Genomic DNA, 14,134 nt, shown 5'->3' with positions numbered 1-14,134 from the left:
CCGCAGTGATTTTCTACTCCCTGTTAGTTTCCAAGTCCATCTAATTCCCATGAAGCGTCAGCTCCATTCTTTGGTTTAGGACCGTTAGGAAACACCACTCCTGTAAGTATCACTTGTTTTCTTAAAGGAAAAAAAAAAATCACTGTAAAAATAGCTTAAAAATCAGGATAACATGAAAAAAAAATCATGATTAAAACTGGAAAATCCTACCATCAGTACAAAGTGTTTGCTTTTTCTTACCTCAGACGCAGAGGTGTCTATGCCGTTAATTTCACTCAGGGTTTTAGTGGCTGATCACTTTTTCTAAATCAAATGGATTCGTTTTCATGAACCCTTCCTACCTACGGTTTGGAACTGCCGTGCATTGTAACCTGCGGAGTTCAGGGTCGCAAAGACAATTTACATCATCTACCTTCAGCCCATCTACAAGGTAAGCTCCAGAACTCTCTCTTGTGACCCCCAATTACTCCAGTTTCCCTTACAAACTCCTTCTGGGAAGGCACGCTGCCTTGGAAATGCCAGGAGACAGAGAATCCACCACTGTCTTTCACCTGTTACTTCTGTCTCTCCTGCGCTGTCACCGGCTCCTCTTCCTTCCTCTGACAGGCGTCATTCCCACCCTACAGAGATTCTCTTCCAGCCCTAAATCTTCCCTGAACTTCAGGTGGCTGGAGGCTCTCACATCACAAATCACTTTCTCAGCTTTCTGATCATTTCTGCAGCTCCTCAATGTCGGTCTCCCTGCATTCTTGCCCAAAATGTCTCATGGAAAAAAACTAGAAGAAAAAAAAAAGTGATGTGGGAAATATTCCACTCCTTGGGAAAGCCACCAAGTCTTCTCCTACCTGGTCACACATCCCAAGAGAATTCACGGGAGCCTTTTTTCTGCTGGTATCACAGTGGGTTTTCAGCTGCCTTTTCCCCACAGACCGCGAAGTGATTTTCAGAGCTCCCAAGGACAGAGGCTGGTGGGAGCAGAACCACTTCCCACCCCTCTGCTCTTAAATCCCAGCTGTATTTTCTCTCTGGAAACAAGGAATGTGACTTGTTCCACAATACAGAGGAATCGAGATGGTCTACTGAACAGATTCATACATCTGCCACCTGAAGCACCTGGGTTTACCGGGGGCTGCAAAACGCTGAGGAGCCGGGAGCACAGCGGTCCTCAAACAGTGCCGGGCAAGGGAAGAGATTATTTCAGTTATACTTAGAGAAAGAGCCAAGGAAGTCTGCTCAATTTACTTTTTTCAGACAATGCATCTTCCAGAAGGGAAGGTTTTGTGGTCTGGCTGCAGGTGAATTCACAGAAAAAATAAAAGTATCTGAATCTCACCTTCACTGAGAACGACCTGCACAGCTTCACTCAGCAAACAGACCAAGGAAAATCACCACAGTGAGACTTCCAGAAAAATCTCGCCAGAAATAACAAGTAGTTACATGGTGAAATGAGTTTTTTTAATCTTAAAACCTCTCTTGATCTGGCAAGGAGGGAACAAACGCTAATTTCCAAGCACATAAAATCACCGCTTTCACAGAAGACTGAAAGCCTTTAAAGGGTTTCTGCCCCTTCTCCCACATTTGGATTGAGATACAGTACGAGTTACCAAAACTCCTTTCTCATTCCCTGGACCAAGGTGGAATACCGATAAATTGTACACAAAACAGGCAAATTCTATCGGATTTCTGCACGGGTGCTGGCTCAGCACCGCGGGGCTGCGCTCCCACCTTGCACCGAAGGTCAGCACCTTCTCCAAGCAGGTACGCCCAGCACAGCCAGCTTTCTGGGATGTTTTTCCAAAGGAGACTGACCCGCTAACACTTGTATCAGCATCACACGTACAAAACCCCATCCAGATGTTGTAACACAGAGCGAGCTACTGAATTATTTGCAGTGTCTTTAGTAGGCTCTAATTATATGTTCTCCGGTAACAGCAAATTTGGTGCCCCGTGCTCCCCTTACACTAAGGCACAACCCAGCCTAGCTCAGGAGCACCTCCAGCTCAGACAGAGGGATGAAGAATACGATGGAGACTGAAATAGGAACGGGAACAAGGTGGAGACGTGCTCCCTGCAGGACACCAACACGGCTCTGCTAACACAAGGAGCAAATCGCACAGGCCCTGTAGTTTGCTACTTCCAAAAAAAAGTTATTAGTTCAACTGTGCCTCTCTAAAATCACTCATTTTTAAACCTCCTTCCTTCTCATCATCCCGTGTGATTAATTCTCTACTACAAACTCCAGGTGAAACTGTTCTAGCGGCGAGAAAGGAAAAGTTAATGCACGATTCCTGCCTGATGCTGATCCGAGAGGGGTCAGGTTCTGCCTGCTAATTAGCGGCTGCATTTTAATATCCGACTTTGTTGACACCACGGAAATGAATCGCTACCGGTTTGATCACAGGAGGATTCCTTCAGCACAGGACTGAATCTTAAGCTAGCAGTGAGTACTCCTTGAAATACCTTGGCCTGTTAATAGCCATCACCTAATTACAACTCGCGCGGATCGAGTGACTTCACGGTGTGCTCACGACCACCACGGGTATTTCTGACACAACCGCACTGAGCTGGAATACGCACAGGAGAAAGTTTCAAATCTGATTAAGTTCAAAAGGAATAATTAACATTTTGATACGGTATCTAAATAACGTTCACCAAAAGAATACTGAATTCACACTCGAACTGCACCGAAGAAATTTCCCATGCGTGTGTCTTGAAAGACTGACACCTACTTCACAGCTGGGGGAAAAAGCAGAAAGTTTCGTGCCCTAGCACAGACAGATATTTGAATATAATCTGTTCTGCACATTATTAATAATTTCTGGGGTAATACACAGAGTTACAACGTATAAATCTTATGATTTTTTCACTGTTAGTCGAATCCAACCTTATATTCTGGAAGAACGAGAGCCACTCGTAACTGGGTTTTGCTCTAGCGAAGGATCTGGTGATCCATTATCACTTTTTATGGCAAAAACTATGATTGCAAATCAATGTGATAAAACCTAAGACAGAAGATAAAAATGGGTGAAGCACAGAAGACAGAACTAACATTGCAGTACGCTTGCAGACGCAAACATCACTGTGCCAAGTAAACGCGATGGCAGCAGGTAAGGAAGATGCAAAGAGTTCTTTCCTCTTTGTAATAAGAAGTAAAATATCACCGTGTGCAATTACACAGAAATAAAACAGGAAAAGAAAGGGGAGATCAAAAAGAAAAAAGTGCTAATGGACTCCCCCATTAGACTAGCAGATACACACTTTTTTTTTTTTTTTTTTAAGGAAAATTCATGACTTCAGGTGACAACAACAAGTCTGTGCGTTGAACTGAACTGAACCAGATTCACGTAGAACAATAACAACCGCTCAGAAAGATGAAAACCCTGGTCTGATGTGACCAGTGCCCCCACCACCACCACCTATGAAAGCCACAGAAAACCGACAAGGCGATGCTCTCCAGCTTACCGAGCTCACACAGCCAGCTGCAGAAGGATTTGATTGCTTGGGATCGCTTGGGATTTAAATCCTATTACAGCCCGGTTGACAAAGATGCGACAAAGGTATTTAAGTTTTCATCAATAGACACTTACAATGAGCTCCGAATCACGTCCCATGGAAATGACTGTTCTATTTACTGTCCTCAGTAGCTTCTCCATGATTATCTGGACATGGCGTTGTGTTGGCCCCTAGGGAAAAAGAATAAATGAATGGTAACTAGGTACAAGAGACACCAATACAATTCAAATATTTATGTTTGCCTTTAAAACCACCTTTCTTGTGAAAGTTAAATAAAGCAGCACTTAACTGCTACTGATCAAAGGCAGAAAATTAGCCTCAGATTTAAAGAAGACCGTGAAACGTCTTATTAATACATGTTCCTGATAAATTTATTTTTGCTGTTAGAGTTATCTAAATTAAAAGCAAGTCCCTGCAACTAGCAGCAATAACCATGACACTTAGTTACTTAATTTTATTTTCCTAAGCCATTTTTCCAACATCATAAGTCCACAGTCATTAGCAAGTTCTGGGGGCTGATTCTACAAAAGCTCAATTAAAAGAAACCAAGAAAAGCAAAAAGAAAAAGTTTAAGTGAGGAGCTTCGATTTCAGTCAATTATGTCCAGTTATTTTTTGTCTTGTATGTAATCTGCTGTTATTTTTAGAAGAGTTGAAAATAGGGTGTTTGGCACAACTGGCCTTTAAGAAAAGTTCAGAAACCTCGTGCAGGATGGTGCACACAGGGACTGAAGCCAAAGAAAAACCTGACAAGGAGTTAAAACCCACAATAAATGAACATCACTCCCAGCCTATACTTCATAAATGGATTTATTTCTTAGCTTTCCTTAGTCTGAAGGAGCAGACTTCAAAAGGGGGAAGGTGGGAAGGTGAAACAATTCTACAGCCAGCACTTGGAAGCCTTCTCCCAGATAATTATCTAAATAAAGCAGCATCTTCGTGGTGCTTCTTGGCTGCAGCACAAACACTCTGATGAGCCATTCTCTTCCTTGCCCTTGGATCCACATAATAACCCCCAGCTTATCATCTCATTATGCTTAATTAGCAAAGGCAGACATGCATATATGGAAAAGGCATTTGCATATTTGAAGAGCGATCCATCACCTGTGCAGACAGACACGGCTACTGCTTCAATATGGGTTTTTCTTCCCCCTGCTGACAGAGCTGTCTTTGGGATAAAGCGTACAATTCTGCTACAAGGAGCATCTTCAGGGCTAAAGGCACCTTGGGACCCTGCTCCTCTCCACCCTTCAGCTCTCCCTACTCTCTAAGCATCTCCTCTAAGCATCACCCACTCTCTGAAGTCGTGGCACAGAACTTCTTCCAAAAAAAAAATAAAAATAAAATCAGAAATCATATAAATAAAACAAAATAAAATCAGAAACCCCCTCGAAATAGTCAAATAGGATGTTAGGTGTTATGTGAGGAGGTGACCCCAGCGGGGTCAGAAGCAGAAGCAGCCACCTGCTAATCCAGGTCATTTCTTGCGGGGTGGAGAGCCCTGCTGTGTAAAACTAAACAGCACTTCAAACAGTTAAACAAATTTCTGTGTTAACAAAAGCAGAAATTCACGTATCTGGCCTCATGGGCCAGCATCAACACATCTCAAATGTGTGTTTCCCAGACTGCTGGGGGTTGGTGGGGATGGGGGATGGAATCAAATACTTTCCAGCAGGCAGAGGCTAGACACTGTGTGAGAGGTTGATCTCCTAAGTGGATGATTCCTACTCACTGTTCAACCAGTATCTGGAAAAGAAATAGGATTCTGTAACTGGAGCTACTGCAGATACAGTAAGAGATATCCAAAGATGTCAAACAACACATCCCTGTCGTTGCATACCTAAAAAAGAAGTCTTCCAAAAGACTGGTAAGGAGGAAAAAAAAAAAAAAAGCATCGAAGTGATGAGGGGTTACCTGCTGAATGGGTCCTACCACCATCCAACCCTTTTAGATGCTAAGCACCGCAGAAGCGCGAGATACTGACCACATCCTTCTTGTAGAGCACTTCCAGGATGTTACTCAGCAGCTGGCAACAAGCCTCCAGATCTTCTTGTCTTTCCAAGTGATACTTGAGCTGATCTGTCATGGTTGGCAGCAAGATCTCCCTGCAGTCTGCACACAAGACACAAGGTTACACAAGTTCAGGACCTTCCCCGCATCGCCGACACAGCCGAGCTGCTCCGGTGCTTATGAGACAAAAAAAATTAAGAAAAAGAGAACTTCCAGATTCCCAGTCACCTGCATTTCTACCCGGGAATAGTCCCGGACAAGGGAAGTGTGTCAGGAAGCAGAGATAAGGGGAAGGTAAATCATGGAGTGAAATAATTCGGCTCAGTGTTTCAGCTCCAATCAAGGAGGTTCGGGAAGCAAAGTGAGGACTGAGAACTAGAGCAGGTATCACCGTGGCACTGACCTATTCAATGTAAGGAGTGTACAAGCTGCAAATGGCCCTGCACAGACAAGATGCAGGGACCTAGCACTCAGTGCCCCTGGGCCACTCCTGCCCTAAGGACACAGCTCCCAGCCCGCCGGCAGCATCCTCACAGCGGGGAGGAGCGCAGGTAAAACCCCTCAGCCTGTCCCCATGCCCACCCCAAATAAATCTGAGCCCAAAGGAGAGGGCTCCTGTTTATCAGAGCCTGGCTTACTCCTAAAGAAATTACGGTGGTGAAATTACACCGCGAAATTACAGCCTGCCTGCTACCAGCCTACATTTTGGAGGTGAGGGAAGGGTGAGCACATTTTATGCCCCTACCCTAGATAACAGAACAGGAACAGACAAAAAAGGAGACTATTCCACATCCTTTACCCCACAAACATCAGTTCCCAAACCCCTTTCCTCCCAACCACCCACCTATCTCCTGCACATCAGGTCTGAGCACCGCCCAGGCTCCTGCCCTTTAACCCGGGGGGCAGCTCTGCCCTCGGAGGACTCCCCAGGAAAGCAGCCCCCACAAAAAGCCAGGAGCCTCGGCTCAGTAACACGAGGTCACCCTGCAAGGACCCACACAGGTCCCTGGAGTGGTTTCAGGGCTCCCAGCCCCGGCAGCTCGAGAGGAACCCTGCGGGCTCAAGTGACTGCTGCGGGTGGGTGCTGGGCAGGGATGCACAAGTGGGGATCTCACTCAGAGAGCACCTGGAAGCATTGGTTTCCTCCACCTGGGAGTTTGCTATTTAATTAGCAACCTCCTGGGGCATTAGGTCAATTCCTTCCCACCGAGAAGCAGGCACCAGTCCCTGCGTAGTATTGACATGGAGAAATACATCCAGCCGTAGCTTCGCATCCCCTCGTACCTTTTTCCTTGAAGACTTACCCAGTAAGCAGCAAAAAAAATGGATTAAAAAAGAAAATCTAATAAGAGAAGCATCACCGCAAGCCCCCGTTATTTGTTTGCAGCTGCACTATCCATAAACCTGTAGGGGAATCCAACCCCCAGCTCTGTTCCCTTCCTCGCTCAGCTACCTGGGGCATTCCTACACGCCAGGAGCCACCAAATCACCACTACTCACTCCATGTAAATTGGGAAGGCAGAACTGCAGCTCTGCCCCTGGGGGTTGGATCACAGGGAGTGCACGGTGATCGACAGGGCAGGTATTCACGCTGAATTTCTGGGAAAGGAAACACGAACTGATTTGTCATACTCTTATCTGGGGTCACACAGCCTGCACCAAGGCCCAAGTTCTCCTGGGTAGCACTTCTGGGTGCCAGCAGCCCGGCTCTGCCTTCCCCAGCACCGACTGGTGAGCATCCAGCCGCCCCTCGCTGTGTACCTGCTGCACCAGGCAGGCTACAGGAGGATAAAGCCAAGTGCCAAGGTGTCCTGGCTACTCCACTATTCCGCAAAAAAGCCAGATCCTTCCCAGTTCAAAACCAAACTCCTTCGTCCCGCCGCTTTCCCATCGCACGATGCTTTTAATGCTGGATCACCCAACGCATCCCAGCGTCATCCTGAGCAGAAACCACTACTGAAACTGTTCCATGAACTACGTTGAGGTTTTCCAGCTACCTCCAATGAAACACACAAGACCTGGAAGGCAATAAAATCCTAAGAGGGAACCCCACCAACACACAGATACCTTTATTTACGCCCATATCCATACAACACGTGTATTTCAACAAACCTAGTGCTATCGGAGTAGAATCTTATCTCCACTTAGCGCATCCTTTGCCATAAAGCATCTTGACAAACTGCAGCTTGCTCAGCTACGTCCTGATTATTTACAGGTACAGAACGGGGAAAAGTTGCCCTTCCTCAACCTGCTGGTCACAAACACCTCCGGGCGCTGATTAATGGGAAACCTCGATCCACCCAGAGCCTGGGGGCTCCTGCCCTGAATCCAGCTGTGAAGCCAGCTCAGGAGGGCGATGCACAACGATTACAGACAGCAGCGATCCCACAGCCGTTCATCCTCGGCTGCACAAGTCCAGCCCACCATGATTAATGTCACAGCAGCGTGCAGCCAGAATAAAATATTCATCTTTATAAAGGGACGCTCAGGAAGCATTATCAACTCCGGAGCAGCCAAGCACAGCTTCGATGAAACGCTGAGACGGGATCCATGCTGAAGCTAAACACAGGCAATAAATTTGGGTCAATATGAAGCATTTCATTTGGAGAGACGCTGATGAATGTCTTTCTTTCTTTTACGGTTCATTTTGTTTATGTGGACAAACAAAAAAAACTGTGCTTAATAACTGTGCTTCTGCTACGCAGCGTGCAGATAGAGACTGGAAGTTTAGCCATAATTAAACAGTAAGAGTTCGTATAAATGCTATATGCTCTCTCCTAATATTTAATAGGCCAGCGACTTCCTAATGGAGAAATCACTTGTTTTCTTCCCTAACTATTTAAGGATACAGCAGCCACACAGCTCACTTGGTAATTAGCTGCAAGTCATTTGTAACGCTGAGCACCAGAGAACGCAAACATCTCTACAGGACAAAACAAATCCGATAAATCACTATTTATATAAAGCTGGGGTTTTGAAGCTTCCAAAGATGAGACGATTCACTTAGCTACAAACCAAGTATTTATACGTTTAGAGCTGAAAACCTGCACTGGGTTATTATAAAACTGCTGCACTCCAAGTCACAAATTCCCACACACATTTGGGCAGAGCCTTACAGGAGACACGTACGACATCCAGAACTGTTTCAGGTGCTGAAATCAAGAGACATGTCCCGTGTGTCAGGGTTGACGTGGGGGTGTTTGTGGAAGGGAGAGGGACACGAGAGGAAGAAGAGGCACAGGGCTGGTTGCAATCAAAAGTTTGCTACTTTACATGGGCAAAAGGGTTTTTTGTGCAAACCATAAGAGGTCTACATAAAATACTGTGATAGCAGTAATAAATCTTATTTATGCATGCATTTACTTGTATACAGCCATACATATACACACAATTATTGTATATTCACATATCTTACATTTATACAGATGCATACACAAGATTACGTACGGCTTACATAAGGACCCACTGCTATATATACCCAGGTCCTCGTTGAACAAGGCGTATACAGATTTCTGAACCAGTACATTTGAAGCTCTGTTCACGTCCGATAATTAAACGACTCGCTGAATCAGAGCATTAACCACTGAACTTAAAATCACTGCGTGCAAGAAGCTGAATTCCAGTTGCCTGAGATGAGCGCTGGGGTTTTCAAAGAAGCGTCCAGCCCCTATGCAAGAGATTTTCTATTAATTTATATTCTCTGTACAATAAATAAACAAATTAATAATTTATTTTTTTAATTAAATTTTGCTTGACAAAAAAAACAGCAAGATGCTACTTATGCTCTTCCAGTGGAAAACTCGTACTTATTTTGCTAATGCCATACTAGATTATTGGTAAGAACATGGAGAGGGGAAAAAGGCAGATCCTATGTACAAAACAGACTTGGAACTTGGTAAGTATAATCCCTGAAAATAGGCAGAAGCAGCTGTTCTCGCATCAGCTTACATCGCTGGAAAATCTTTTCCTCTTGGTGCTGTTCGAATATTCAAGGACAGGAATCAGGAGCACGAAGATGTGGCACACGTGTCGTCTATGCAGAGGGCCGATTCCTACCTGAGGGCCTCTGTAAATAGCCACGAGCTTGGAAAATATGCTCCTTGAAGTCACCGGGCTCTTGTTCTCTCATCAAACACACACACACAAATAGACACACACACACACACACGCTCTCTCTCTCTCTCTCCTTAGCACGGCTTTGACTGCCTAATCACACGCTGATTTTCCTCACTCCCCTGGGTATAAGGGCTCGATTATGAATCACTGTTAGGACAAAAGCAATGGAATGGAAGGAACGTACAAGACTTGCCTGCCAAGGCCGAAGAAAGCTTAATAAAAGTAAGTACAAGCTCTGCAGTGGAGAGAAGTAACCTTGAATTTCAGAAGGGAACAAACGAGACACACAACGTAACCAGAAAGCCAGTGAAGTTTTACAAAAGGATTCAAAAAATACTTTTAAAGACACAAACCACAATGCAAAAGGAGATTCATGTCGAAAATCCCAAAGCCTTGAGACTTCATGACGACCACCGATGCATCCATCACTCAAGCAGGATGCTTTATCATTCCTCACACCCCTCTCATCCCCACATCCTCCAAAGCCTCATGAATTCATGTATTTTGAATTTTTATTCTTCTTGAGGCACCACAAATCAATCTTCCGTGACTTCTCAGGGCACAGAATTAGTGCATTTTCTCCACCTACACTGATGAAATGCTGGTTGGTTTTTCGGTACGTTTTACAGCTTTCCATCAACTCCACAATCTTGTGCTGCATATTGCTTTTAGAAAAGAAAATCTCGTTCCTGTGACATGATACAGGATCATACAGCTACTTACATGAATTTGGCTATCAGTTTAAAAGTATTGAACAAATGAGGAGGAGGAAAGGCAGCAGAGCTCTGCTTCAGTAACACGAACTCAGCCCAGCAGAGCAGGGAAAATCTGAGCACAACAAATACTGTGGCTATTCATTTAATTTATTTTCAAGTGAATTTTTATTGTTTACAAAACCTTCCCGGTATGATTGATTCTCCAGGCTTTACGCAGACCTATCAGCAGCACGAGAAGCTTTGACAAAATGCTGTGTTTATTGACAGAGAACAGCCAAGGCCCTGCACAAGCACACGCAGCCGTGCCAGCAGTGCACCCAACTCTGCAAGTCCCCTCCTGGGCCAGGCTTCATCCCCCTGCATGTGGCACTGCCCCAGTTTTGCTGGGCAGCAGCTGGAGTGAAACGAGTGCCCCACGCAGCCCGGATGGGCCACGAATGCCTGGGCAGCACTTGGGGTACACGTGCCTTGAATCCCCATCACACCTCAACTGATGCATGTTAGACTTCGGATGCTCTTCCCCATGTTATTTCAATTTCCTCCTCTCCAGAGCATCACTGACTTCTACCCTGAAGACCTGGCTTTCTAAAGGCAGCTAGAAGAAAGAAAATGCACTGCAAAGAGCTGAGAAGGCCAGAAGGGACACACGTTACAGTAACATTACGTACACATCAGGGAGAGCAAACATTACAGCAGCCTCAGGGAGACTTGAACCATTTTACCCAAACTCCAATCCTGTGATTCAAATTAGATAAAATTATGCCTCTCGTTTGGTGCGGCTCAGAAGGGTTGAATAATCTCAAATGGTCTCAAATGTGAAGGTGAAGCTGAATTGCATTTGGAGTTGCTGGTGCAGTATGTGGTGATGTGGCCAGTAGCCTGTTTTAAGAGAGCTTTACCCCTACTTCCTCACCACCCATAGCTGCAGGAAGTAAATTCACAACTTCTGTGCCACAGGCCCACCTGAGCAACAAGGGGAAACCCTGCTGAAGGAAACTTCAAGCAGCAAGAGAGAGCAACAGGTAGCACTTGTTTCCGCAGTTGTTAGGACCAGGTCCATACAATACTGTTACATACAAACTTCCAGCAGTGCTGCTGAACTGCACCAGGTGGGAAAGCACAAAGCTTTGTGAAATTAAGGAGCATGTGCAGCACAGATTGTGTTAGCTTTATACCTTTTTTTTTTTTTAAACTAACCATAAAAGATAAAGTTACTAGGTGTGTTCAGACGTTAACTGATCTAAGACCTATCAGTGCAGAGCCAATACACCAAGACTTTTTTTTTTTTTAAATTGGAACCACAAAATTTTGTTATGTCAGCACTTTGTGTCACGTCACCAGCATTTTTGATCCACAGAAGACTCAAATTTCCTTTATAAAATTATTTCCTTTCCGATTTCCTTTATGGCTGAACCATCACCTATTTGCTCCCTCATTAGCTTCTTCTGACAGCACATAAACATTTAGTCTGGGTTAGTTTAACTTGCAGTTATCTAAAAAAGAACAGAAGGTTTCACTTCAAACGAAGCAATCTGTAATACAACCACTTGAAGTCATCTTCCACAATGTGAAGGAAGAGAATAAGGAAGAACGGATGAAGGGATTATATGCTGTGATAAAGGGTTTATATGTTTTACTTTGGCTCGGGTACAGAGTGATGGGAAAGCAAGATGTTTCAGAAAGGATGGCCAGCAAGAACAGCCATTCTTTCTGCCAGACTTCACTGAGCACAAAAGCTTTTGATAAAATTATCACCATTGAAGTTGTAACGCGTGCCAATAACACCAGACACTTAGTGCCCTCTTAAATGAAAAATTACAAGTTTTTCCTTTCACTTCTTTATGATCTCTAACCTGCAGTAAGTGTCAATTAGCATCTCCTCCCTGATTTTAAATCTCCTTGTCCTGCTAATGGAACAACCCTCATTGGTTACAACCTCTGCTGCTTTCGGTAGCAAGGACAAACCTTACAGCAGCAGAGGTCTGGAGACAATGAATAATGTGACAGCTTCGGAGTCGCACAGGCTCTGCTTACCGTGCTGCGTGAAGAGGTCACTGTGAACTATTTCTATCAAGCAGTACAGCTTCTGAATTGTCAGCCGGCTCACAGGAACGTTCAGGATGAATTCGGTAAAAAGTTTGCTACATGCAAAGACACAAGAGAAAACATATTAAACATAATACATGACCATATAAGCCACAAAATTAAAAATGTGGAAAAAAGTGATAGTCCATATTACAAGCTTTCACCAACGGTACAGCCACACAAAAACACATATTTTAGGCTGATATAGGACCATCAAACTCATCAGCTCAGTTCCCACATTAAAACGATTTTTTTTTTAAAGAAATTTATAATAATTTTGTATCATTTCCTAATTTTTTATCCTTTTTTTTTTCCCCCCTATTAAGGCTACATTTCTAAGTATTACTCAATTTCAATACCATAAGTGACAGAAAAATTGTACTGATTATGGGTAAAACAGGGCCGAATCCCGACATGTCTCATTTGGTGTATTTTCAACAATACTTTTACTACCACATTTCAAAAGTATTATTTAGATCAGAAACTCTACAGTAGATATTTTCCCTAGGGCCAAAGAAAGCATAAGCGTACACGCAAATAAGTTGAAAGCTCAGGCAAGCAGAAGCTAGACTCCAGCTTCCTCAGACATTTGGAAAATTAGTTTATAGTTATATAAACTAATATAAAAGTAATAAATATGAAAAAGTTTTTAAAAGTTTATAGTTACATAGTTTATTTCTACTTTATTTTTTCATCCTTTTGACAGAACATGGAAAATGCATATTTATACACACATAATATATATTCTATAACTGATTGTGCAAATCAAATCAGATTAAATCTACATTGCTAATTTTTATTTCGATTTAGACACCTTGAGTATTACTGGGAGAAACTGTTTTGTTTTTTTTCCCTCTAAGTTAAAAGTGGTCCTAAACAAATAGTTTTGCTTTATTATTTTTTTATTCTTGCTGTTCTAAAACATCTTCCCATTATGCTTTTCTATTCATTATTAAGAGCACTCCTGTGTTTATGATACTGAAATGTCCATCCATAAGTAAGGCTCACTGAACCAAAGCAGAGTTATTATTTACCTCACATAATTCAAAGAGCGATGCATTAAGTACACAGCTTTGAGTGTTTTGCAGTCCGTTACTTGACTGATAATTGTTGGTAGCTCATTATGTGGTTTTACTAGTCAAGACTGCAAAATTTATCAAGGCATTTATCAAACCCTGATGCCCCACATTACTTTACAAGCAGGATGTGTGTGTAGTCCTGCAACTACTTGCAGAAAAAAGGTGATAACTGAAGTGATAAAACATCTCAGGTGGTCATATTTCATTGCCCTCATGCTCCAAGCCACCAGTATACTAATAAAGTAATACATTAAAAATATATATTACAGATATATATTTATAGATATTTAATAATATAAAATAAAATTCTAGATGAGGTGCACAGTACACTCAATTCATTAACTACTTACCTAAGTTCTTTAGGATCAAATACTAATTTCACGTCATTGACAATAGCTGGCAAGTATTTAAGTGCTGCCCCCTAAAAAAAAAAAAAAATAAATAAAAAAACAGGGCTGAAATTCATGATCCTTAAATCCAACGGGAAGAGAACAAGAGGAGAATTACACGTGTAATTGCTTTGGCTGAACGATCCCCTCTGCCTTCAGCTGAACCCCACAACTTGCTCTTAGCCTGTTCTGTTTAGGGTAAAAGTTTCCTAACCTCCAAACTCCAG

General features: G+C 43.3%; 1 protein-coding gene across 2 annotated transcripts in view; it reads right to left on the bottom strand.

Annotated features, from left to right (window-relative positions):
• DOCK1 (dedicator of cytokinesis 1) overlaps positions 1-14,134 on the bottom strand; it is a 257,844-nt gene that overhangs the window by 183,840 nt on the left and 59,870 nt on the right. For both annotated transcript variants that reach the window (XM_032190845.1, XM_032190846.1), the window contains exons 24-27: positions 13,869-13,939; positions 12,389-12,495; positions 5,497-5,624; positions 3,588-3,683 (exon numbers count right to left, since the gene is read on the bottom strand). In XM_032190845.1, the coding sequence (XP_032046736.1) occupies positions 3,588-3,683; positions 5,497-5,624; positions 12,389-12,495; positions 13,869-13,939 (402 nt within the window). The remainder of the gene's footprint in view (positions 1-3,587; positions 3,684-5,496; positions 5,625-12,388; positions 12,496-13,868; positions 13,940-14,134) is intronic.

The sequence above is a fragment of the Aythya fuligula genome, chromosome 7 (genome assembly GCF_009819795.1).
Source record: "Aythya fuligula isolate bAytFul2 chromosome 7, bAytFul2.pri, whole genome shotgun sequence".
Taxonomy (NCBI): domain Eukaryota; kingdom Metazoa; phylum Chordata; class Aves; order Anseriformes; family Anatidae; genus Aythya; species Aythya fuligula.
Note: the sequence above shows the minus strand (reverse complement) of the source record. Positions and strands in the feature narration are given on the sequence as shown.